General features: G+C 38.6%; 1 protein-coding gene across 2 annotated transcripts in view; it reads left to right on the forward strand.

The window, feature by feature from the left end:
• The window catches only part of ft (cadherin-related tumor suppressor fat), a 168,152-nt gene that overhangs the window by 129,887 nt on the left and 11,121 nt on the right, over positions 1 to 27,144 (forward strand). For both annotated transcript variants that reach the window (XM_065239177.1, XM_065239178.1), the window contains exons 7-8: positions 5,371 to 5,787; positions 6,980 to 7,493. In XM_065239177.1, the coding sequence (XP_065095249.1) occupies positions 5,371 to 5,787; positions 6,980 to 7,493 (931 nt within the window). The remainder of the gene's footprint in view (positions 1 to 5,370; positions 5,788 to 6,979; positions 7,494 to 27,144) is intronic.

Below are 27,144 nucleotides of genomic sequence, written 5' to 3' on the forward strand. Positions count from 1 at the left end.
AGCGCCCGGTAATCAGTTCAAGCAGTAACCGGGATGTTACTACGATTGATAGCCATGTATGTTGCAAACTGCGATCATATAGATATCAATCTACAAAAAAGGCTTACTTAATCGCATCAAGTTTTCAGCAAATTCCGTGATCCGTTTCTTACCTTGATTTACTCCATGATACGAGAAGCGGTCCTTGGCATGGAAATTTTCTCACCCTTAGAAGTTCTTTTCGAACTGTATTTTTCAAAAACCTGTATAATCGCAACGCTAACAACTAGTGAATTTATAACAGTTTAATGTGGTCATCAAGAAAATTTATATTAAAATTTTTATAAGTATCAGAATAAAAAATAAGCTTTATGTTTCTAAGCATTCAATTAGGGTGCTATGAGAATAAAATAAAAGTATAAAAACGCAACAATGTTTTATGATGGACTTGTTGGTGAACCATTCAATCACATCAAATGCTTCATTAAAACCTCATTCAAGCGATTAATCCAAGGAGTGGTCTAAGGGTGCATGCAGAAGGAGTACCTCGCTGAAGCAAGCATATGGTTGAAGCCACCACAACATATATGCTTTAGATTTCCAACGTAGGAGGATGTTTCTTATTTCGACTCTTTGGATATGTAATAAGAACCAGATTCATACCAATTTCAGCAATCGATGTTTTAGTAGTAGGAATGATTTGTTTTCACATTTTCTAAAGTGTTACCAAACACATATGTTCAAATATTGCAGTGTTAACATAAAGCATCGATTTTTACATGTTATTTCATACAACATGCAACAGCATACCTCTAAACATGTATTGATGTTATTACAATTTTTTGCTTTCAATCTACCGTTATAGTAGTAATTCATAATTTCAGTCTGCGATTTTTTTTTTAATTACGTGTACTGCAAAACCAGGTTGGTATCATGTTTTTCATAACATTTGAAGAAATTTTAAGCTTTGATATTCAACAGATATTCTACCTTATTTCATTTCAGCTTAAATCATACATACTCATTTATCTTCTGAAATGGTTCATACCATATCATGAACAAATATTAGTGCCAATCCATTAACTCGACCTTCTCAGGTTATACTCCGTAGATTACATATGCTTTCAATAATATCAAGAAATGGAAGAACGACTTTATTTCAATAGTAGGGTAGAGAACTACTTCGGCCTAATCGCCCATTTTGGGCTTATCGAGCAGAAAACTTCAAATAAATCAATGATTTCAGAGCTAACAAGTCAATTATGCGGTTGGTAGAATACTTTAGTAAATAAGCTACCGATCGAAGTCAATGAAAACGCGTGATATGAAGGTTTGCACCCATTATAGCGTTAGCGTTAGCGTTAGCGTTAGCGTTGTTATGATATACTTCGTAGATTGGATACTAACGACAGTCACGTCTCTTCTGAAATTCTCAGTTAGACTACTTTCAGGAATAATGCTGGGGAGTAAACATTGGTTCCAATCTAAACAAGAATAACAGAAGCATGACTGTCGCTATTCCTGGCCACGCCCATCTTTACCATAACTAGGGATAGGGAAGGTAATGTTGATGTAGTACTTACTTAACGAGAGGCCACCGACTTAGCGACACCCTCATAAGTGCTACGGAGTTGGAGGGTTGGGTAGGGTATTCGGTTAGGATTCACCTCAAGTTGGCGTACAGATGAAGGTTTGCACCCATTATTCCCAAAAACAAAAGATACGCTCCGAGCGAATCATGTTTTATCTTCATCCGATAGGCCGAAGTGAATTCATTGGCGTTTCAATGCGTTAGGCCGAGTTTAAAATCCGTATGCCGAGTTTGGCGTCAAGAAGCAGTGTTAGACTTTTGACAATATCTCAACGATTGGTTTTTCTTTATCAAATCTTACGGTACCTACGCAAAGGTAAATAAATTTGAAATCCATCAGTAATAATAACATTCCGTTTGGTGCTAAACTGCGCTAGATTAAGAAAGACTAAGTGCGGGTTGTGCTTAATAGACCGGATATGGGGTAGTTAACCTTACTCATCACACAATTCAAACGTAAATTTTTCAAACTCCTTCTGATGTATGACTGCTCTTGGAAAATTCATGAGGCTACGCGAAGTGCTAAGAGCTGTGTCTGCCTGTAAAAAAAAAACAGGACGCTAAATGAACAGTTAGGGTTGAACAATTCAGTCGGTACTTTGTTCAAGACATCACCTATAGACTATCAAAATATCAACTGCAGGATGGTTAAAAGATCCAAAGATACACAACTATGTGCCCCACCAAATGTTATTGGGCTTCATGAGGCACTATGGGTGCTAGAATTCAATTGGAACATTGCATAATTCTTGAACATCTAAACTGCAGGATGATTTGTAATTTTTAAGATCCATAGGTTAATGGAAATCTGTTCTAATATTTCTTCTGGATAATAGACGTACTGTAGTACATCTTTCCTGAAAAAAGTACATGCTTATCTCTAAGCGATGATTTTTGACAGATGATTTAGTGCAAGGGCCATGTATGAATCATATATCATCGGTATATGCGGTAATGCGAATTTTTGGAATATTTTATAAGGAACAAGATAAATTTAAATTTTCTTAAAAGTTTTGGGAATAGGTTTGAACCCTCATCCCCCTTCTTTACTGCACTTCTGTTACTATATATAGTACTATAGACGGATTTCACGCCAACTCGTCTTCGGAGTTGGCAGCACCCTCTCAGAACCTTATGAAACTTTGTGGGTGTGGAGACTTAGCAATTTTAAGCAACTTTGAGTACTTATTTTTTTCAAAATTTATCTCGCCTAACATTTGATAAGGGTCAAAGTTTTTTGTCGATTTTTTTTTCAAATCGATATAGCTTAAAAATGACAAGCCCTACAAAATAGTGATGTATGGCGAACTTTTAGCAAATAATCTGAAATTTTATAAAAAAAATTAAATAAAATAAAAAATTGGTTTCTACACTCTAAAAAAATATATTTAAAAATTAAAAGTCATTTTCCCAAAAATGGTACCCCTCAGATTTGCTTGATATTTTTTCTCATGAAAGGCAATATAATTACCTAACTTTTCTTCATACATCGCAAAGTGGGTGCTTTTAAGGAAAAAAAGTTGTTCGAACAACAACTTGTTAATTTTTTTTAGCGTGTTTCACTCAAAGTCGAATAGTAATACGCGCACAACCTTATTAAAATCCGTTGAAACTTAATGAGCATAAAGATTTTGACCTTTTGATAATCTGGGCGTGCTTAAAACAAAAATCTAGCCTAACATTTGAAAGGGCCTAATACAGAGGATTTTCCTGCATTTCGAATGGTGTTTTAATAAATGAAAACTCTAGTGTTTTTGTTTAGTGCATAATTTATTTTCCTATAATTCTCCATACATAATTTGAGTTTTTCATTGATTATTAGTCTATCGGAAACAGAGTGAAATTTTTCGGAGTTTCCTTTGAATGTGAAAATCGCTTAGTAGAAATTATGTTTTGAGAAATAGGTACAAAACAATGAAATGTTTGTGTACCAGGTATAGTTTTTAGATGACTGAACAGCTCCTTGAGTTCATCGGACATCTTTGTGTATTGATCACACAAAGTTATTATTATTTACCTAGTGTATCATCAAATTCCTGATGTTCTGATTGCTGATGACTTGTTGATGGTTGCGGCTCTTCAAACTTCCGAGCATGGCTTGATTCTTTTCCATCCGATCGCCTCTTTTTCGGGAGAGGTGTCCTATTGTGCACTAAAATTCCACGACACGATTCACAAATACGCATTGTTACATCCAATTGATGATCAAAGCCCCATGAATGTATTTTCTCTATGAGACTTGATGATAAATTACGTAAATTATTGCGGCTGCAATTGGGATTGTTTATGTTGGCACTACATTGCACCCTTTTAATAATCAATTCAGCAGATTTTTCCATTGTTGTATATATAAACACTTTTTCGTTTCAACAACTATGCAGCACTACACTTTCAACAACTATGCACTACAGCAACTATGAGCATTGTTGTGATATCACCAAACTTAAATATTAGATTATGTCGGTAGAAACAGACTGCGGTGCTTTAAGTTTATACCTTATATCTCTCATGTGACTACCTGCGTTGTTATATAACTGCTATATAGCAGGTAACTTAACGATTATTTTAGGCATGCCTTAAATAATCGTTAAGTTACCTGCGCTATTATATGTATTCACTTGAGAGATGAGGTATAAACATATATGCATATTGCTTACTAATGGACACACCTAATACATAAAAATAAATGAATGATTATTTTTCTAATTAAATTAATCACAAATACATGAATTGAAATCTTTTCATGAATAAAACATACTAAGTGATTTTTACTTAGTTTACCTGTTGATTTGGAACAATTTGAGGGTGGTTTTATAGAAGTTGGATAGAGTGTATGCATATATTATAATACAATCCATCACAGGAAAGTGCAAACCATGCTGAGATGGCTGTTCCTCATTAGAACGTTTTGTTCTGAACTCTTATTGGACGATTTGCAGGTAACTTCTCTGTACCCTTTTCAAATGTTAGGCTAGATTTCGCCCAGATTATCGAAAAGTATACCCATAAAGTTTAATCGAATTTTAATAAGGTTGTGCGCGTATTACTATTCGACTTTGAGTGAAACACGCTAAAAAAAATTAACATGAAAAAGTTGTTGTTCGAACAACTTTTTTTCCTTAAAAGCGCCCACTTTGCGATGTATGAAGAAAAGTTAGGTAATTATATTGCCTTTCATGAGAAAAAATATCAAGCAAATCTGAGGGGTACCATTTTTGGGAAAATGACTTTTAATTTTTAAATATATTTTTTTAGAGTGTAGAAACCAATTTTTTATTTTATTTAAATTTTTTTATAAAATTTCAGATTATTTGCTAAAAGTTCGCCATACATCACTTTTTTGTAGGGCTTGTCATTTTTAAGCTATATCGATTTGAAAAAAAAATCGACAAAAAACTTTGACCCTTATCAAATGTTAGGCGAGATAAATTTTGAAAAAAATAAGTACGCAAAGTTGCTTAAAATTGCTAAGTCTCCACACCCACAAAGTTCCATAAGGTTCTGAGAGGGTGCTGCCAACCACTGGATGAGTTGGCGTGAAATCCGTCTATAGTACGTGATAAAACTAAAAATAAACTTGTTCTCGCAATATGGTTCGCTTATCAAGTTGCAATGATGACATTAAGACTGGGTCAATTGCGGTCACGCAATAATAAAATAAGCAGTTTTTTTAATGTATCACATTAACATACATGTACCCATGTATGAAATTGAATGTAATTTTGATGCTGTATAGTGCAAGTTGAACCAGCAAAAACAAAGTGGAGCTATAAACTAATAAAATACTGTCTTCCCCTTAGGTAACCATCGTGCTGAAAGACGTAAACGATCTGGCTCCGGAATTCGTCACTCCCAACGAAACCAGCATTGCCGAAAACATTCCACTCAACACGGTCATCATGGCCGTGAAGGCAGTGGACCGTGACGAGGGTCGCAACGGATATGTCGAATACTCCCTGGACCCAAATGTGCAAACCCCATTCACGGTAGGCTCAGCAGACGGCCTCTTGCGGGTGTCCGGTCGGTTGGATCGGGAAACGAAATCCAGCTACGAACTAACAATCACCGCCAAGGATCGAGGCGAACCTCCCAAATCCAGCCAGTCCAAAATTTTGATCCATGTGCTGGACGACAACGACAACAGCCCAATTTTCGATCCGAAACAGTACAGTGCAGCCATCGCGGAGAATGCCAGCATAGGGGCAAGCGTGCTACAGGTCAGTGTCGCCGTTGAGAACTTAATCTTTTTCCTCACTGCAAAAACAAGAATCACACCGAATTGGAAACTTTTTCGCACGGAATCCCGCATCGGAAATCCATTTAAATATTTTTGATCCAAAATCCATTTTTTTTTATTTATTCAAAAGACAGCCTCAATCGCGAAACACATATTGGCCGCGGTGACCGCGTGAGCTTGCCGGATAAATACGGCAGTAGACCGCTAACCGCGAGCAAGACGACGAGAGGCAACTTAAAACGTTTTTGCTGTTTATTTTAGAGCGTCACGAAATGCCTTTATTCAAAACATCATTTTTCTTTCGACTATATGCGCATACGTGCCGCCGTCCTTTGGCTCTGTGGCGGTGGCACTGTGCGCGACAACGGATTATAATCCGATCCGGTCAGGAAGTGTAAGAAGCGTGCAATCTGAGAACAGCTCTTACCTACACCCACTGGAATTCTTGGGTCGTTTATCTGTGTAGAAAGATGAAAAGTTGCTCACTACTTTGTTACTAAGACAACAAGACACGTGTCTGTGATGGACAAAGTAATGGACTTTTCATTTATTAAATTGTAGTCAAAAACTTTGAATCACTAAAGGCTTCCCACTGTACTCATCGCAAGCGACAACCCAGATCGCTAATGCAATTATCTCCCAGCAGAAGAAATATGCGTGCGAACGAGAATCACCATCGCAAAGTTCATTTTTCACTTAAAAACGTTTATCTATAACTAATAAATTATTCATGAATCAAACTGAAATCGACTCCTTCTCACATTTGCTTCGCTAAACTTTGATTAAGCGGCCAGTCGGCGGCAGTCGGCTTATGGTGGCAGAGAGTAGGCAAAAAGCGCTTCCAAATCAAACGCAAGGTACTTTGGAGGAGTCGCATTCACTTCTGTTGGTTGCTGCAAAGATTGGCTACACGAAAAGTGACCACTTTTTCCGCCAGCAGACATCCCCAATCAGGCGCACATTTACAGACGATGACTAATTAACTATTATAATTCGTTTGCACTACACATCAACCAAACATGCTTCGGTCCCTTTGGGAGACTGGAACTTTAATCCTAGAGTCCGCAGTGATTTGAAACTGATTTTAAAAATGTTCCCTTGCCTTTCTCATTCGCATCTTTTTCTTCTCTTTTGGTGTGCTGTCACGCATATGCTTACATACACACACACAGGTTTCCGCCACCGACATCGACGAGGGCGCTAATGGACGGGTCCGTTTCTCGATTGCGGCCGGCGACGACAATCGAGACTTCACCATCAGCGAAGACAGCGGCGTAGTTCGGGTGGCCAAGAATCTCAACTACGAACGCAAATCGCACTACACCGTTACCGTCCGGGCCGAGGACTCCGCCAGTGACACGGAAAACGGTGAGGTGCGTTTCGACACGGCCAAACTCTCCATAACCATCACGGACATCAACGACAATCCACCGACGTTTCTGGACTCGCCGTACCTTGCGTACGTGATGGAAAATGTCATCCCACCCAACGGAGGATATGTCATCACGGTGAAAGCTTACGACGCCGATACACCACCGTTCAACTCACAGGTTCGCTACTTTCTCAAGGAAGGCGATACGGACTTTTTCAAAATCAACGCATCGACCGGTGAAATCTCACTGCTGCGGGCGCTCGATCGGGAAATGCAGGCCGAATACATCCTGACACTAGTGGCAATGGATACCGGTAAGTAATTGCAGTCCTTGCGATTTTGTTTTCTTCTTGCATGTAGGCACCACCACGCGATTATGTTTCTCTTTGGGATCCTTTTTTCGAAATTTTGCATGTACCCACCTTGAAGCTCGTTTGCTTTTGACCGTACGATGCAGGAACAGGGACGAACTTTGTGCGTAGGTTGATTAGTTTTTATTTTTTGCAAAGGAACAGCTCACAGTTTGTTTTTTTTTAAGGATCAATCATCAAAGACTTCAAATATATTCAACGCAAACTGTTCGATCAAATGTTTCAGACTTAAGGTGATACTCTAAGGAAGCCTTAGCGTGAAACTTCAAAGGCACAAATGTCAGCTTCCACAAAACATACAAATTTGAAATTGCTTCTCTCTGTTTGTAGTAGCACAGCAAACAAGGAGTAGCAATTTCAAATATGTATGTTTTGTGGAAGCTGACATTTGTGCCTTTGAAGTTTCACGCTAAGGCTTCCTTAGAGTATCATCTTAATGCTAGACTTTCTGATGTTTCTTATTTAATTTCATTTGATGATTATGATATCTCATTAGTGTAATTTAATAAACAATTGAAAAATTCTAATTCACCATATCAATCATAACCCATGCTTTATCAGAAAAGTTAAAATAATGATAAAGAAACAACTATTAGAATTAGAATTTTGAATTTTGAATATATTTACTAATCATTGCAGAAGATGAATGAACTTTAAAGGAGTCCAGGGAACTTTGGAAGTATTTAAGATTATTTAAAAAGGTTAAGAAAACTTTGGAGAGTATCATAACATTTTGAAAAAAATTCAGGGAACTTTGGGGAATTTCAGGACACTTTATAAAATTGAAGAACTTTGAAGAAGTTCAGGGAAGATTTATGACAAATTCAAGGACGTTCAAATGCCTTCAAATAAATTCAGAGATGTTCAAGGATACTGAAAGCAGTTTTTGAAGGGTCTGAGTTAATTAGAGAGCTTCTATTTTGAAAAAGTTCGGGTAGCTTTCGGAAACAATCCAGCTTTCCATAAAAATTTAGGAATTTTTATAAAAACATAACCTGGATCCATTTTCAGCTTCAGCTCATCGCAAGTGTCAATCCCAAAATGGTAGAAAATCACCTATATAACACTTGATAAACTAAACAAGTTCGTTCACGAAAAGTTTGAAAAATCAGTGAAATATGCTGCATAAGAAGCAAAGGTTTGAAGCAAATTTAAAATGCATTTTCTCGACTTCTTGCTGTGTCCTATAGTACCGACTAGCGATGAGCGGCAATACTTTTTCTTGTTGTGATTTTTCTACAAAGAATAACGGAATTTGCTATGTTTAGCATTACGCAATCCATCAAGTTCCGAAACTCGGAAGTTCAACCCTGTAGCCGAAAGTTGGTCGACAGCAGAAAAAATGAACCAAACTGCATAAGCGAAACGTCGTTAATGAACGTAAACACATTTGGCCTTCAGTTACATTTAAGCGGGGAGGTCCTCCAGTTCCCAGCCTTCCTGCCATGTGGCAGTATCGAACTGGGGGATGCTTTAACTTGGCGACCACGCAATATGTGTAAGCGTTTTTCGATAACTCCTCTGCCGTATTTTTTGTTTTCCTCCGTTCTGATGACCGGTTAATGCACAAAAGTAGCCAGCAGCAGCAGCAGTTTTGGCCTGAGCGAAGCAGCATCACATGCATAGGTCCAGAGCGTAGCGCAATGATACACAATCAACCTCAGAGAGCAACCGAACGGAAATGCCCCAAGTGACTAAAACTGCACGTTTTGTTATTATACACACACGCTGCTGATGCCTTCACCACCGTCGTCAGTTGGTGTTGCAGCATCAGCTATCGATCGGTGCCTACAAATCCCTTGAACCTTGAGAGTCCCACCAGTAGGCAGCAGCGTCGTGGACACTCGGCGAAAGAAGGCAAAAAACGACTTAAATCCTTCTCTTCATTAAGTGAAACTCACCACCGTGCGCACAATTACTCCGCGCGGTGTTCCTGCACAACACACAGTCAGCCGATGTCGATGGCGATGGCGGTAGTTTTGCGGGAAAATCTGTGTTATTTTGAATTTTTGGAGCCATCAAGTCCGGATCTTAATGGGCGAAGGCGACGAGATGCCACGCTGCTGCTGTGGATGACTATAGTGGTGCTGGTGGTGATGGTGGACGACGCGGAAATATACATATTCGCTCCGAGCTGCAAACCAATAAAAGCTCGGGCAAATTTGGTAATCCACCCGTAAGTTGAAAATATATGGAACGTAATAATCGTATAGCTGCGTTGCGGAGGTGCGGGGTGTTAAGTGGGCCGACCCGTTGGATGTCACTGGAAATTCTGAACAGGTCATACAAATTGAGCAAACGAAATATACAAATCTAACACGATTCATTTTAGAATTTAGTATTTAATATTTAGTTAAATACTAAATATTAAATACTAAATTCTAAAATGAATCGTGTTAGATTTGTATTTTTCGTTTGCTCAATTTGTATGACCTGTTGAGAATTTCCAGTGACATTCAACGGGTCGGCCCACTTAACACCCCGCACCTCCGCAACACAGCCATACGATTGTTACGTTCCATATATTTTCAACTATATCAGAGTTCTTCAACATTGTATTCGTTCATCGTTTTTGATAAGTTGATTTGGCCCAACATTTTTAAAATAATTGCGGCAAACAAATATTGCATATGTGAACATTAATTTCTCCATGTCTCTCACGCTAATGGTCACGAATTCAAATTGCATCCCCGGTCAAGTAACCGGAATTCTACAAAAAGTGCTTATCTGTCAAAACATAGCGATCCATCGAGTCAGTTGGCAAGTTATCCCGCCTATTACTAATTCCTTGCACGAAGCGCTCAGCAATCAGGAAACACATAGTTCGACCAAAACAAAACGAAATATTACACATTTTTTGATCGATATATCTGCACAATTGCGAAGAAGCGAAACCTATGCTTGCGTCCATTTAACCTAGCAGTTGCAAGCATCCTATATCTGAATGTGGTGTACCCACCGTGATCTGTTCGGTAACAATTCCTTCCTCCTAAGCTACTTCTGCACAAAAAGCGTACTGATTTCGAAAAACAAAGACTTTGCGATAATCGTCTCTTGCTGTGTGTGGTGCTACGCGAGCTTATTGTGCTTATAGTCGCGGTAATTGAGGAATTTTTCCCTGTCCTCGCCTGCTGTTTTTGTTGTTGTTGTTGTTGTTATGGTTACGAACCTCGGAGGAGACCAAAGGTGACCTCAATTTCGCGCTGTTTTCTGCCTGATTTAATCGCTTAGTAGCTCTCTATACACAGCTTAGCTGCCAGCGATGCCCTCTATGTCCATTGCGTAGAAACTTTTCCCCCTTCATCGTCTGCGGTTTCGAGCCTCATCTTAAGTCGTGGCGGGTAGTGGGACTCCTTCTTTCTAGGAGAGTATGAAAAGATGCGCGGCCGACTGTCGGTCGTGGGATCATCTGTTCAGAATGAAACAAACCAGAAGGTTCGAAAATGGTATTCCTGGTATGACTGATTTGAATCTACAGAATTGTGCTGCCATAGAATAATGAGGAAGTTTCTTGAGATAAAAGTGTTGCTACCACATGCAAGGAACATTTTATACCATCCTGAACAACGTGCATGCATTCAAGCGTACTCTTCAAACAGATTGCCTTAATTTATTTCGGAGAACAATTGTAACTTCAAATTAATTTTGACGTTTTCGAGTATGAAAACATATATTTACATTTCCAACACAGAATCGTTGTCAGTTCCACCAAATAACAATGCACTCACGCAGAGTAGGCCTTGCGTCTATAAGAATCTTCTCCACGGGTCTTTTCTTGCGCCACATTTCCCTTCAACTTTCGTTATTCTGTTATTTGTGGAAAGCCAAAAACCTTTTAATCCCATGAGTGATGAAACGAATGAATCAAGCCACAAAGGAAAAAAAAAGATAACACATTGCCCAACCCGCGAGTCAGCTTAATCTGCTCGTTTATTTTCCATTTTACGTGTACTCTCCAAAGCCAAACACAAGGCTTCTCTTATGGGCAGAAGCGTTTCCCCCCGAACAGTGCCCAAGCGGGTGAGAGCGGAGAAACATAAAATGAATTTTGTTTTGTATCTGAGCAACATTTAATCAAATGTCATTCCATCAAATTGATAATTATAATTATTATTTTCCTATACGTCCATTTCGTGATCGCGCACGTTGAGTTGCACACATTCTCTTCGGGCTCGTCTCTCTTTCTCGTGTGGTGGTGGTTCGATTCGATGGTAGTTTTCTTCCCTCGTTATGCTTGGAGCACTTTCCGGATTCCTGACACTATCATACGACGACACCTCCACTCCATCGCATCGCAGTAACCCATCACAGCAGAACCATCGTCGCGTTACCGGGGTGATGTATGTTGGTGTAATGTAGACGCGGCGATCCCAGTGCTCATGCTTGTAGTATATTATAGAAAACAGAATTACTTACACCTCTTTCTCCCTTTGGCTCGCTTTACCGTAGATCAAGCAAGAGTAAAATAATCCACTTCAGACCATCTAGTTGCATCCACAGAGGTCTCTTCTTCCAAACACTTATCATTATGAATGATGAAGCAGTTTCATATTTATTTTCATTAGACTTTAAGCATGTCCGTATGGTAAAAAAAAACTTTCATGCTTATTCTAGATGCAAAGTGAGGTCAGTACTGGCAGTTCATTACAACCTTTACTTTGTATCTTCTGTGCCGCTTACCTCTGCAATGAAGTTGATACATACACTGACTTGTAAAATTTCCGCGTGACTTCATGCAAAAAAACAAAATGGATTCTGTGGTACATAAATTCTTCAATTTTTTCAAGTTTCCTGGAGCTTTACGCCTACCCTTCCGCTTAGTGTATTTTAAACACTTCCATATTTGTAATTGAAATATTCCTGAGTCAAGACCAATTTTTTATCCATACACGGCCGCTGAAAACAATTCAAAATTAAACACATTTTTATTTAAAAAAATTACTCAAAACTGACTTTAACTCACTTTAAAGCAACGTTTACTCAAGTTTCAGTACCATTCCATTAAAGTCTATTAAATTTTCCAACCAGAAAATTTCTCAACTGCGCTAGGCTCGGGGCTAGGCGTCGAACTCACCGCCTCTGATATGGCATACCACCCTAGCAAAGTAAAATATCAAATTGATAACAAGTTCTATTACCCGGTTATCACTTTTTGATAACTGAACATGTTATCATTATGGTTGAATTAACAGCCAACATAACAAAAATGATAACAAAAAATTGCCCGTTGGATATCACAAAAATAGCTAATTTTGTTATCATTGATAATACCTTGATAACAAATTCTGTAAGCCATACAAATTTATTCCATAAATTTCAAATCATGTTATCATTTTGATATCAAAGCCTTACGCTGATAACTGAAATATGATAAGGGATTAAAAGCACTATTTTTTATTGTTTCAATGCGAATAATATTTAAAGTTTTGAACTAACCTTGCATCGTTAATAAATATATAGTGAATTTTTCATGATAACAACTGATAACAAAATTGATCAAGGCTGATAACTAAATAAGTTATGCGATAACAACTGAAAACAAAATGATATCTGGGATAACAAGACTTGTTATCTAGATGATATCGGGTTGTTATTCTACTTTGCTCGGAACTTAGTTTTGTTTCTAATATCGGTAATTTTGGCTCCACCGAGCAGCTCGGCAATAAGTTTTACTGACATCGGGCAAAAGTGGCGTCTCGGAAAATGTTTCGCTGAATCTCGTTTTTGCTGAGATCTCAATAAAAAACATATTGCCTAACGGTGGTGCCAAAGTAACCGACATTCGGCAAACATAACTAAGTGTGTAGGCAATCGGGAGACCGCCTAAATCTATACACCGCTGTTGACACATGAAGAGCAAATCCACGACAAACATTTTAACATCGTTTCCGCATTTCTCAAATCATGTATGTCCCTTGAATAAGATGATTTAGTTATGTTCCCATCATCCTCTCGATGGATACATGCATTTCTAACTGCAACTATAGAAGAAAGGTCACATAATTGTATATTTTTTTCGGTTTTCGCTTTTGTTTCACTCAAAGTACACATCCTCTTTCCTCGAAAACAAAAAGCACGTGTTGATGACAGAGGAAAAACCAAAGTGAAAAGTCATTACTATTAACCGTGTATTAATTAAACCTCATTTAGTTCATCCTCCCCGCACTTCCCGCCGACTTGTTCCGATGTAACGAATGCGCCCTGGCGGGATTGGTGCGCAAGAAAAGCACAAATAATCCACACACTGTCGGTTGTCTCTGTCTCTGCTTGGTAGCATCGATTTGTCGTCATGGTCACGGGGCAACCTGTTCCTGTTGTTGCGCCTTCTTCGTTTTGAACTTGGCACTCATTTACGCTCGCTCTCACACCACATGCACCGGCCATCACATCAGCTGAAGCCTTCTAGGTTTCCTGACGATAAGATGATGTCGAAGATGGGCGCAACGTCGACATCGACAGCGGAGGGTGGGCTGCTTATTCCCGATGCCTTCTTATATACGGCGTTTAGCAGCAGGCTCTTGGATTCTTGGGCTCTTGGGCAGAGCAACCACCAGCAGCAACTCAGCGTTCTGTTGTTCATTCGCGCGTACATTCGTCAGGGGCAGTCTTTGACAGGTTCGACATCCAAATTACATAGAATGGCGTTGTCATCGTATCCAATTTCCTCATCTCTACGGTTGTTGTTGTTCTTGTCTTCCTCTCTCACACTCGGGTGCTTGTTGTCGCTTTTGCAGTTGCTGCCCCCATCTCTTTCTAGGTGTTCCGCTCACTTGGTGGTGGTGGTGGTGGTGGAGCGATGTTCAGCAAAGGGTGTGTCATTATTTTAAGGAGAGAGATCTTAGCTATGCACTGATGAATAATAGTTGAAATTTGATACAATTCTAGAAACAAGGCCCGTGTATATTATTGTTATTATTTGTCAGTCGATAGCACCGTAAGAACGATCAATAATCTATAGAGTCGATTTTATTTATTAAAAAAAAGTATGATAGTAACTGCAATCGATATCGGGTATCGAGTCAACCCGGCCAATGAGAGTAACTCAGTAACTGGGTCGAATTCAACTCAAGATTGCAAAAAGTGGGGCTACTCAGTAAGTGAGTAAAATTTTCTCACTTTTCTGGGAAAAACTGCTTGAATGTGAAGAGAATTTTACTCAATCTAGGAGTATACTAATAGACAGAGTAAAAAAATATATCAATTTTCCTCATATACAAGAAGTTTTTCCTGGAAAACAAGGGAAATTTTACTCATTCACTGTGTCATCCCAATTTTGAAATATTGAGTCGAATAATTTTGAGTTACTTTAATTCTGATTTTCCAGCCGTTTCCAGCCATCGAAAGCCATCCACGCTGTTCTAAATTCATAAGCTTTAAATACTTTATAGCTTAGTAGATTAATCTACCCCCTACATGACTCCACCATAATTCTACGCACATAAGGCAAAGTTCTTAGGTACATTTTTTTTTTAAATTCACGCATGTAAAAAAATGTACTTCCGGCTAAAATTAAAAAAAAATCTGTAACATTTCATAAATTCATTAATTTACATCGATTATCTTACTAGGATGTGTTGTAATTATGGCCATAACACCATAATAGGAACGTATAGCCATAACTGGTATACCTGTCCTATTATTTAAATTCAATATTTCTATCATACGTCCGTAGCCACAAATTTATAATTGTTCTGCTACTAATGTGCTTTCTAAAAAATTATATCTGAATCATTGTTATCTAAATCTTTATGGGAATCTAATTTCTATTTCCGTGAATTTGGCGCGAATTAACAAATATCGTAGCGTGGAATTTGTGAATTGTAAATCGGGATTTATCTAACAACCCCTGCATATCTTTAAACTCCTCAAGAACAACGTAAAGCATGGTCCAGTTATAATGTGGACGCACGAATTCAGCTCTATCTCGGGATTGGTTTGACATAAGAAAAGTGTTAAGTAGGAGAATGTACGCATTATCGCCAGTCTAAGCAGCATCGGTACTTCTAACAGCATTGCCTCAGCGTCACGCACACAATTTACGTATTTGTTTATTTGCTGCTTGCTGCTCTATCCATTCCAATCGACAGAACTGTAGGTTGACCAGTGGGAACTTGACAATTTTTGCAGTTAGTTAGTTTTCTTTATTAAAGTGGTTTTCAGCGTTTGGCTGGTTCGCATCTATTGAAAAAAACAGTAAGGTCCTTAGCCTGGACCAGTCTTGTAAGCGGTCACGGTAGTCGACATATTTTCTGTGATAATTGACTGCCTTTGCCTCCGCCACTTGCAAAACAAGCTATCATAGTACAGTACCAAACTCAAATGTCATATGAAAGGCTCTGTCATACGACACTGTCGCCGAAGACCGTCACGAATGTATGTATTTTAGTTTTTCTCATAATAAGAGCTGCTGATGGTGTGCTTGTGTGAATTCTGAAAATAGCAAGCAATGATGTCCTAGTAATAATATTTCTGATCAGAAATGGTTTGATTTACACCAAATTGAGGAATTACAACGAAATCGCACATGTCATATGATAGCTATTTTGATAATTTTCTTTTAGCTCGAATGTTATTCTACCGCTCGTATTGTGTGAGAGAGACGACGGTAGAGCATGAGTGTTCGAATACAAACAGACTGTCGCGCACGACAATGAAGCGAGTGTAGTAAAAAACGTCAACTGTTTCAACCCCTGGACTGGACCAGATTTTCAGGATAAAGGATTTTAAAGAACTGTTAAGAGAATTTTTTAATTTATTTTTTATTTCAAACCAATTCTGGGCAGATATAAGACTGAATTCTAGGGATAGCATCATGGTATTTCAGAGAAAATTTCCAATCGATTTTTGGGAAGAATTTCAAAAGAGTTTCAACTAGAACTCCAAGTTAATTGTGAGAGTTCAGAGTAAAATTTTAAGTAAGTCTGTGGAAAATTTCATGTCGATTTTGAAGAAAATTACAGGATCCATGAAAATACCAAGGGAATCGAATGTTGAGGGTACCATTTTTTTCGTGCGCTAATAGTTAGCGCTTGTGTGATGTCTTCGGATAAGTCTCTTGGGATGCTAATGTGCTTCGTTTAGAGTTTTCATACCCCTAAAAGTGAGATAGATTTTTTTCAGTTTTTCAATAAACAAGGTGGGTTTCTCTGTTGTTGCATGTTGTGTTTAAATCAATACTTTAGCCACTATATGCAGCGCAATTGACAACGTGGTTAACAGTCGTGGTCTGGGGTCTCAGGCAGCCTAGTCAGTAAAGGCACGGTATTACCAAAATGGAGGCGGTCTGGTCGAGGAAATCTTTAGGGGTTGGAAATTTTCTCGCCACACAATATACTAATTCGTGCATTAGTTGGCAATTAATAACTATGGAAGTGCATCTAGGACATCAAGTTGAGAGTCGACAAAACGCTCGCTACACAGAAGCTTAAAAATCCTAGAATAAGAAGAAGACATCACAGCATAGCATAACTTGCTCTGCGGCACTATAGCGGCATAGCTCAACAGCGAACTTACTCCACACCTAGTGTTTCTCTACCCGACGGTGGATGGTACGTGCAGTGCGCTGTTTGTTGCACGTGAAAATAAAAGGGAAGCGAATTATATGAAATTGAGTGAATATTTATTGAGGCAGTTTATCAGCCGCAGGGGTCTTTTGACGTCACGATCTCACGAAGAATCAACATGATGATGGCAACCAACAGCAGCAGCACCAACATTACGAAAAATAGGAAAGTACATTCTATACAGTATCTGCTATCAGTTGAAGCACGCGGTCCGAGGATCCCTATGCCAGCGCCGCCGCTGGACTTGTCTATGGACGACCTGAGGAAAGTAGAAAGAAGAAGAAGAAGAATGTTCAGGGTGAGATGTCGTGGGTCCGCCGCCGCCAAGCGCTCTCTGGTGGACGACACGCCTATCTCCTTTTTATCTTGGCGAATGTTCATAAGCCATTTTTACCGTCGTCGTCGTCGTCGTCGTCGTCGTCGTTCACTTTTTCGCCAACTTCCTCTTGCGCTTGCCTTCTTTCCGAGGAGGCTCGTTTGTTGCACAAAGTCGCTTTTCTCTTCTTTTTTGAGAGCAATAAGCGGGGCACTGATAGTGCACATGAAATATTTGAAAATTCTGGCTGGCATGAACTTTGAGCTTGAAGCTTTCGAGACGGAGGTGGGGATGGGGGCAGAGTTGGCGAAAGACACGACAACGAATGCTCGAATCAACGGGGGATATCGCGCACACTGACACTGCAGCTGAATGGAGCTGGTCTGCTCGGTTTGGTTTCCTCCCGCTATCGTCCGAAATATAAATAATATTCTTAATCGATGTCAGCGCAAATACCGAGAAATTAGCAACAGAGTCTATAATGGGTTTTTCGTTACCGAGATATAATGCTCTCAGGGTTAGAGAGCGATGCGGTGTGAGAAAGAACCATTCGATGAAATCCAATCGAAACTAGAAGATTGAAATATAGGTATATTTATATATTTTCTCCTATTGCGCCACCGCTGATGCTAGGGGTTAAGTGTTCTGTTGCATTCTTGTTATTTCCATCGCAGTCATAGGGTAAATATACTAATTATCTACTCATACAAATTAAAAACTCAAATATTGGCAAATATTGTTAAAGTAAAAAAACTTTATTTTTGGTTCTTTATTGTACACGAGGTCGAAAATTAATAAACTTACCCTACCCTTCATACGGACGTGTCGTAAGAATTCAAACGGTTTATTTTTAAGACTTTTTTTTTAATCACATGAAAAGTTTGACAAAAACATTGTTCAGTTTTTTTTTCTTGTAACTCCTGGAATCATCTTTAGCGCCAAAAATGGATCCAATGGAAGTTGATTGCATTTCAAATTATAAACCAGACCATTTCATTTCAGCGTGCAGCGTACATCGACATTCCTCTCATTATGCTAATACCACGTAAAATATGCTTTTAAGTCGTGCGCATCTAATAGTTCTACGGCCTCAATTCCTCCACCGTACCTGCCCGCAGGGAAGAATTCAGCGTTTGCGCTGCAGTTCACCTTGCAGCACTCTTTCCAGTTCCCAATACTGATTACCGATAGTAATGGGTTAATTTATTAAATTTTCTATTATTGAAACAGCTTATCCTCACCGCAACCACGAATTTCAACTTAAGGGTCCAGCTCAACCGATTGATAATGCACCAAAACCAACTAAATTTCCCATGACCACTCGGTACTGCCTCGTGCCGATCGGTGCTCGTTTTGAAGCCCTCGAAGGTAGCTTTCTCCTCTTCGTCGTCTTCGATGCAGTTTTACAGGCGCGCTGCACAGTTTGCCAGAAAATTTCAACTATGACCCGAACTGTGTTATTGAAGCATGGCTTTAAATCATTCAACGACGAGCAGACGTGGAGTACACTCGGGCTGCCCAGCCAGACAGCCAGCCAGAAGGCTTTCAAGCAAACCCTGCTCTGCTCTTAGATAACTATCTATCAGGGGGAAGATCAATGCATAATTCACACAGTCATTGTTTTTTTTTCTCGTGCAGCAACTACGGACTCTCTGAACCGGACCCACGGCAGGCGGTATCGATTGATATCGTGGTGGTGCGATGTTTTAGGGATGCTCGCTGTGGGAACGATGCGGTGATGAGAGCAGTGCACAACGTACAACTACATATCATAGTGAAATTTCCTCAAATTAGATGCTTGAGTTATGGGGTGACTTGACTGCAGACAATGTTGCCGGTTCATTGCAACAGCGCGCGACCTGAACTTTGACAGTCGTCGTGATGATCGACTCAAATATAAAACAAGGGTAGATGATGCTGTTTGTTTCCTAAGGCGCTGCAAGCATGCAAACCGCAATCAAGAGCCAAATTCCGTGATGAAAAGCAGAAGCATGGAAAGGAGAAAAAACGCAGAGAGAGCCCCCATACCAGATGTTTAAAATTATATCTGTCGTATTTTGTTGCCATCACCGACCGGGGCCCTGAAGTTAAATGGAAATGACTTGGATTTGTTGTTCCGGTGGAGCTGACAGAGGGTGACAGAGATAGAGTTGGGAAACGGCAGCTTGTGACAACAAAGAATTTTTACGTGAATCGACCAACTGACAAGGGCTATTTACTCCTCCTAGCAAGGCATCCAGTAGCAGAAAAAAAGGAAACTGAACGATAGGAAGAATGTACAATGCCTAGCTGCGCCACCCGTTTGCTCCTCCGTTGGTTGATACGCGCAATCCACCCGTTCCGAAACTGCTCGGCCACAACATCGCGAAAAGAGCTAAAATACACACAATACAAATATTATATGGATATGGGTCTCAGGAATGTAGTTTTTAACGAGCCAATCAACCAACATTTTTAATATAAGCATTTATCAAAGATTTGCTTTTTTGTTGTTACTGCTGCTGCTGCTGCTGCTTGTCACTGTCCGCATGCAGACGCACATACACACACATGCTGGAGAGAATGGTCATTGCGGTGCCTATCTTGTCCGGCGACCGGAATAGCGCGTTCCCTGCCCGCCAACTAGAGACTAGAGAAGGCGTATAGGTGTACCTACCTGGAAAACCGCGGCCAGGAATGAAATGATATACGCGCGATTGCGAACACGCGATCGAGAGTGGGCAGATAAACGAGAGCATCTCTCTGCTTCGACGCTGCTGCTGCTGCCGCCACTGCTGATGATGGAAGCTGCTTGATGGGATTTTCAGTGTCGGCTTCGTCGAACTCGGCGGATATATATATATATATATACACGTTGTGTGTGCGATTTGAGCGAATATTGTGCGTGTCAAATGTCAGCTAGATAGACGGGTTTGCAGTGGGTTAATGGGATGGGCTGAACCCAATGTTGGTAGGGTCATTGAGGTGGACTGATGGCTATTTACCAGCATTACCGGAATACAGCAAGGGAACAGCCATTATACACGTCACGCTTTAAAGGGGGTGTGGGTTTTAGAATCTGTGGCAAGCAATGTACTAAGTATAGCAAAAACGTGACGAAAGAGGGGAGAAGGTGGACTTTTCCTCAATTCGTTGGAGCTAAAAAAAATACTACCAAGCTTCTGTTGCAATCCATGCACTCTATATTTTTAAGATTGATTTCTTTGTAACAGTTTTATAAATTCAAGAACACAGGCATTCGTTATTCTTACACATTTTTATAAATTTTCATTTCTTTTTGAAATTACCGTTTTTCCTGGTTAAAATCAGAAAACAAATTCCGGATGTTAATATTCAACCAGAAACGAAAGTCCTCACTGATCACATTTTTTGCAAACGTAATCAAATACTAATTTTCGAAGTTATTTGTGTGAAATTATCATAAGTAGCAAAACTTAAGGAAGAATCTTTTAAAGTAGAAAAATCGAAGATGAACTTGCCCGTGGCGAAAAATCTCCTATAAATCAAGTTATTGAAAAAAAAATTAAACAGAAAGTATAATTTAATGCAGGGTGACCAGCAAACCGGGAAATAACACGGAATTTGAAAAGTAGCAGAGAAAAAACAATAAACCTTCGAACAAACTTAGAATAAGAATTACAATAAGAGATTTCGCTCATTCAAACAAAAATATGTTTCTTCGGCTAAAAAATTGCTTATTCAGCTTTTAATCATCTTCAATCTTTGAAATTATGTGCATAATTTTAGCTGAGCTTCCCAAAACTCTCCCTAGAAACCCTTCAAAATTCTTCTCAGAACACCTTGGAATTCTATTCTGAATTTTTTTTTTAAACTTTCTTAACAATTTCATTAAAATTCTAAAGCATTTTTATAATTAACTTCAGAACACAATTTCTTTGGAATTTTTTTGGAAATTCGTTAAAATTCTCTTCAGAATCTCCCTAATTATTCCTTCGATATTATCCTTATATTTCTTTTGAAATTCTCCTTAAAATTCACCTGATATTCGTGACAGAATCACCTATCTCCTTACAACTTGTATTTCTTCTAAGATTTCCTCAGAACATCTCAGAATTAAATTGGAATCTTTGTCAGAGATCCGTTGATTTTTTTCTTTCTTGCGGGTTTTTATTTCAGAATTTGGTAGAAATAATTCATCACCATCAAAATTCTATAAAGAATTCTTAAAATTTTTAGAACCCCTTACATTTCTCAATTTTTCAAATTTTTCAAAATATGAGATCTTTGAGCATTTTTCTTAGTTTCATGTTGTTGGAAAAAAATCCAATCTTGTTATTTTTTTTCTTCTAAATCTAGGATAAATTTGTATAAGTCACAGATCTCGAAAAAAAAATCTAAGGCTTTAAACAAATCTAAAAAAATTCTTAAATTTTATTTTTTAGGATTTCTGTGAGTACATTACGATGCGGTAAAACATTTTCTTGCTCCAAGATCTTTGAATCAAGTTCAAGATTTCTAAAACAATTGATAAGTTTAATCTCTCTATATAAATATCGATAGAATGCGACCTTAAAAAATTCTTGACTCTGATACATACTTTGTACATTTTGGCGCTTTAAAATCATAAGGATTCGAGCCTAGAAAAGTTATTTAAATTGATTCTAAGTATCGTAAACCCCAATGTAATCGACCGTTGTTAATCTGAATACATTTTAATTTGAACCCCGCTAATCTGCACTACTGCCAACTAAAACGTCATTTAGCGCATGGAATCGAGTAAAGCGAAATGGAACATTGTGAAACGGAACACAGAATCAAAACAAAACAGCAACGCGCTTTTCGGATGCTCATAGGGTTACTAGATGTTCAAATTAAACATATTCTTCTTCTTATTCTTCGAATTTCAAGCTTATTGCATATCGCATATTAGCTTATTGCGTGCTCTCAACTTAGTGTTCTAGATGCATTTCCACAGTTATTAATTGAGAGCTTTCGATCCCTGTACCATTTCTGCATTACTATAATTGTGTGGCAAGTACAATCATACTCTATGCCCAGGGAAGTCGAGAAATTTTTCAACCCGAAAAATGCCTAGACCGGACCGGGAATCGAACCCAGCCACCTCCAGCCTCTTGCTTTGTAGCTGCGCCTTTACCGACTGAGCTAAGGGAGGCCCCAACATTAAACATGAATCTTGTTAATATGAATGAAGTGTTGTTCAAATTAACGGGGGTCCACGGTACCTCGAAAATAACCTGATATTGCAATCGTTCGTTTTTCTTTACTAGATATTAACAAACGGGATTTTTTTTAGATTTGAATCGGGAAAACCGGGAATTTTAAAATAAAAATTCATTGGTCATCCTAAAAATTTGTCACTTGAAACAAACCATCAACCTTTATGATAATGTTTTGAATAATTATATACATTATGCAGTCATCCCACATTGATGGGTCAGCAAATAATAATTGATAATGATAGTCAACTGGATGTGATCCTTAATTGTGGAATGATTGAATAAAAGATACGAAAAGTAGATGTTATTTTCGAGATAATTAGAAAACATAATTTAGGTAAAGGGTAGGTGCGCCTGTTTTGGCTCTAGCTCCAGTATTTAGTTCACGTCATGTAGCTGGTAATAATATAACATAACTATATTGAGCTCTGAGCGACTGTATTTCATCACAATAACATGTATTGAGTTAAAAGGCTACATTTCAGTTCATAATTCCTCAATTCAGTAGCATTAAATCGACTTCCCAATCAGTGTTGGGAAAATATCAAAAAATCAAATCTCACCAACGCCCAAGATCACGCTTGATTTTCGTAGGCAAAAATCAACAAGCAAACTACTGCGGTTGATTTTGCAAGTTGTGATATCGCAGCTCGAATATCAAGCTAACAAAACTCACCAACTGCAAATCTCACCAAACTGTGGTGAGATTGAGTTAATGATTTTAGCTTTACACTCGAATGCAACCGAAACTTCCATTACGGCTTGCAGCAGTCCTTTCGCGTCTGCCATAGGTGAAGATTAAAAAAAGATAGCAAACTATGCTTTCTCTAAAAAAACGATGTGCAACGGAATCATTTTTGTGTCGAGTCAACTCTCAGCTTGATTTTTGCTCGTTGTGAATAGTCTCGCAATATCAAAGGAGCTTGTAAAATCAATATCAAGCATGATATTGCGAGCGCATGAGAGCGGAAAAATATCAATTGATTTCTGATTTTGCCAACACTGTTCCCAATATTGCTTCTCTAAGATGATTGCTTTCTTAGCTGTATGGCTTAAAATAGGACATTATGTTTCATGATATTTTTACCAAAATATGCAAAATGTTGATGATCTTTATGCTCAAACGTGATATCATTATTTCAAAATACTACATAATACGATGTTCAACTTTGTTTCATGATTGTATAGTGCTCCAAAAACTGGTGCATATAATCATAGTGTGCGCTTATAGGTACTAGTATTGAGTGCGATGGTTTTGACAGTGCCTGTTTGTTTTGTTCTACACTTGTTTCCCCAAATTAAAAAATTAAAATAGTCCAGGTCGCGAATCCGGGACAGTGAATTTGTGTTAGAGCCTGCAACAACAACCGGAAAGAGAACCCTAAACTGTGTCGTCGATTAAATGGTTGATCGTAATGAGGCTTCTCTATGTTGGCCGCTCATGATGCCGCTGGGAAATACAAGTTGCTGGGAATCAGCGGTCTATATATTATATCCGTGTCATCAGAGATAACCGCCCCAAGACCAGGCTTTGATGGGGTAAGTGGCGGGACCATCATCATCATCAGTTCACCCAGGACGATCAGTTAAATCCACATGCTGTGGCCCTTTTTCTATGGATACATTGAAGACAATAACCCAATCCCATCGGATTCGAACGGCGAAAAGGTGGTCGCCTTGGACGAGCAAGGCTTGTCCTTTTTCAAGATTCTGTTTTCGGTTTCGCATTTTTCCATAAGGACACTGACAAATAACGACAGTTTTCATGAATGTTAAATGTCTGTATGTGTCGAGTGATCTTTAATAGCCATTGAACATCCAAAATTGGACTTTGCATCTTTTGCGTTTGTACTACCTCGGGACCACAAAGTATGTACCGCTCTAAGGAGAGAGAGGTAGATTCGAAATTAATGACAAGCAATGCTTAAGATATAGGATGAAGCATGTCGAATGGGGGAAAAGTGGAAGTCGAGATATTTTTCTAGCAAACCTACTTTGCAGCTACTTTGAAAAGGCAGCAAAAGAGCCTTATTGAATACTTGTTTCGCAATCACAACATCGCAACTCACATCATTGCTGCATTTTTCAACTGAAACTGATAACTCGATTGTCACCAGTGGTTTTCACATCGTCATACTGTAAAAAATTTATCTAGGGTAAGTGAACCAGTTATGGAACAATCCCATATTCGAATGGGTACCAGTTTTTGGTCCTACCCATTTAAATCACATAAGCTATGACTGGTACATACCAAGCTAGGGATTTTTTTATGTAGTGACATTTTTGTACACTTCCCATCAATATATATATCTCATATATCACAAAAAAAAAACAATCGATTACGACCCGAACAAAGGGAGTAAAAAAAATATGTTCTCTTAGAATTTGTATTTTAGCTTTTGAACTAAAGCATCGTACCCAAAACCAAACACCATGTCTAAAATCTGAAAACCGAATTCCCTGAGTTTGAAAAGAGTTTCTAATTCCATGATTTCGAAAAAATATTCAAAGAATCTGAATCGAAAATTCAAAGGTCTGAAAATAACTAGTCTAAATTAATGAAACTTTGTTTAGCCGTTATGTGGGTGCCAAGGTATCTGGGTATCCAGCTCCCGTTTGAATTTCATGGTGTAGTAAAAAGTAAAAAATCCGTCACGCACATAACGGTTAAGTCAGAGATCTCGTATTTTTTTCCCTGAAACTCGTATTTTACAAGCCTAAAATTGCTTGCTAAAGCTTTCTCTTTTACTCTGGCTAATATGACCCATTCGGCCACAAAGTAGCACTTCAACCTAATAACGATCAACTGGTATCAAGTTTCTCAACTATGTGTGGATTCTTCAGCCATTTTCATAAAATGAATGTTGTTTAATTGTTCACTAGAACACTTTGGTAAAATTTCAAATGACCGTGGAATCAATGAAATCAACCATTTTTTTATCATTAAAGGGGTTCACAAAGCAAAGCTTGAACATGCTAAATTCAATGCTTTTAAACGCCATTAAAAAAACTGGGCAACTTAATGCTAATTGAATTGCTGAACATTTGGTTCCTTGGATTTTTTTTAAATAAGAATAGGTAGGGGAAATGGCTCTAAATCTGCTACTTATCAATTTTATCTAGATGAAAGCGTCATTTGGACGGTACTAATGGATATTTTTGGTCGCTACTGAAAATTTTGTCGATAGCTGAGCTTGTGTATGGACCCAAATTAGGGGCATTTAGGCCGACATTACATCAATTTCCCCTATTTTACACACCCTTAAACCAAACGAACGAAATAAGTGCGGTACAGAGTCCGTTTTTTGCCCACTTTGCTTCATTGTAATTTGGCATTGTAATTATTTCATAATCATTATGCAAAACATTCTTTGGAATGAAACACTAAATGAAAAATCTTTTCGTCTGGATTCATTGATCTGGTTGGTTTTCAAAGCATAACTTATGTTATAGATCTCGGACTATCTAAACTACTTTTTACATAGACGGCAACAATTTTCATTATTGTAATCTTCAAATATCGCCTACACACTTATTTTTTCCGAGATTTCAACAGCCGAGAAGTTCTGCAATTTATTTTGATGAGATTCAGACTGTTGTAGACTTTCCGGACTAGATTGAGTGTGAAGAATAAGAAAAGGCCAATTGTAGAAAGTTAACTTAGTCATGGCTAATCTGCGTGCCATTGAAAAATTATACTATGTTGAGTTACCGAAACCATTTGAGCAAATAGGTTGAGAACTGATAAACAAAGGACTAAAAAAAACGTTGCATCACTCATTCATCGCGTCATAGAAGTATTTTTGGAACTACTTGCAAACGCTCATAACTCATCGCAGGAAAAACGAATGGAACAAGTGTATAATCTACTGATTTACGACATGTTCTAAATAGACTCCGCTCCATGCGAAGCAATGGGGTCATAAAATTATTTCTTTTTATTTTTCTTCCACCCCGTTGAAACAAATTGATCACAGTTTTCATTCTGCTCCTCATCGACTAATAAACTCGTGTGGCTCGCGACTGTGTTCCGGAAGGGTCCAGTTATCGTTAGCCAATCTATAGAAACTGAGCGAAAGGAACGAGAACCAGGGCCCCAAAGATATGGGAGATAAATTAATAAAATGTTGAATTTGCTCACGGAACCCGGAGCTCACGTTTTTTGATTATTTTTAGTCCGGTGTCCTCTGTACCCGTCCGAGGTGAGGTTGCCGCAGCGTAAAGAGCCCCGGCTTTTATGGTTGCTATTGTTGAACACATTATTTTCCGATCTTGGTTTGATATTTAAACGATCATCCCTCCCTTCCGACTCGCAGCGATCCGCAAAGCTTCAAATGTCGCATATAAGTACACGGAATTTTTCTTCTCCAGTCAATCTCTATAGCTGAGCTGACTGTTGTTGTTAGCTGAATAGCGAATTGGAATAAAAGAAAACTTGTCCCTCTGGAAACGGTTTTGGAGCTCATGGATCTATCTACCGACCCGTCTCGTCCGTCGAAGTCGATCTACGGAGATCG

Source organism: Ochlerotatus camptorhynchus, unplaced genomic scaffold, assembly GCF_037179485.1.
Source record: "Ochlerotatus camptorhynchus isolate MF236.1 unplaced genomic scaffold, CSIRO-AGI_Acam_v1.1 ptg000052l, whole genome shotgun sequence".
NCBI classification, from domain to species: domain Eukaryota; kingdom Metazoa; phylum Arthropoda; class Insecta; order Diptera; family Culicidae; genus Ochlerotatus; species Ochlerotatus camptorhynchus.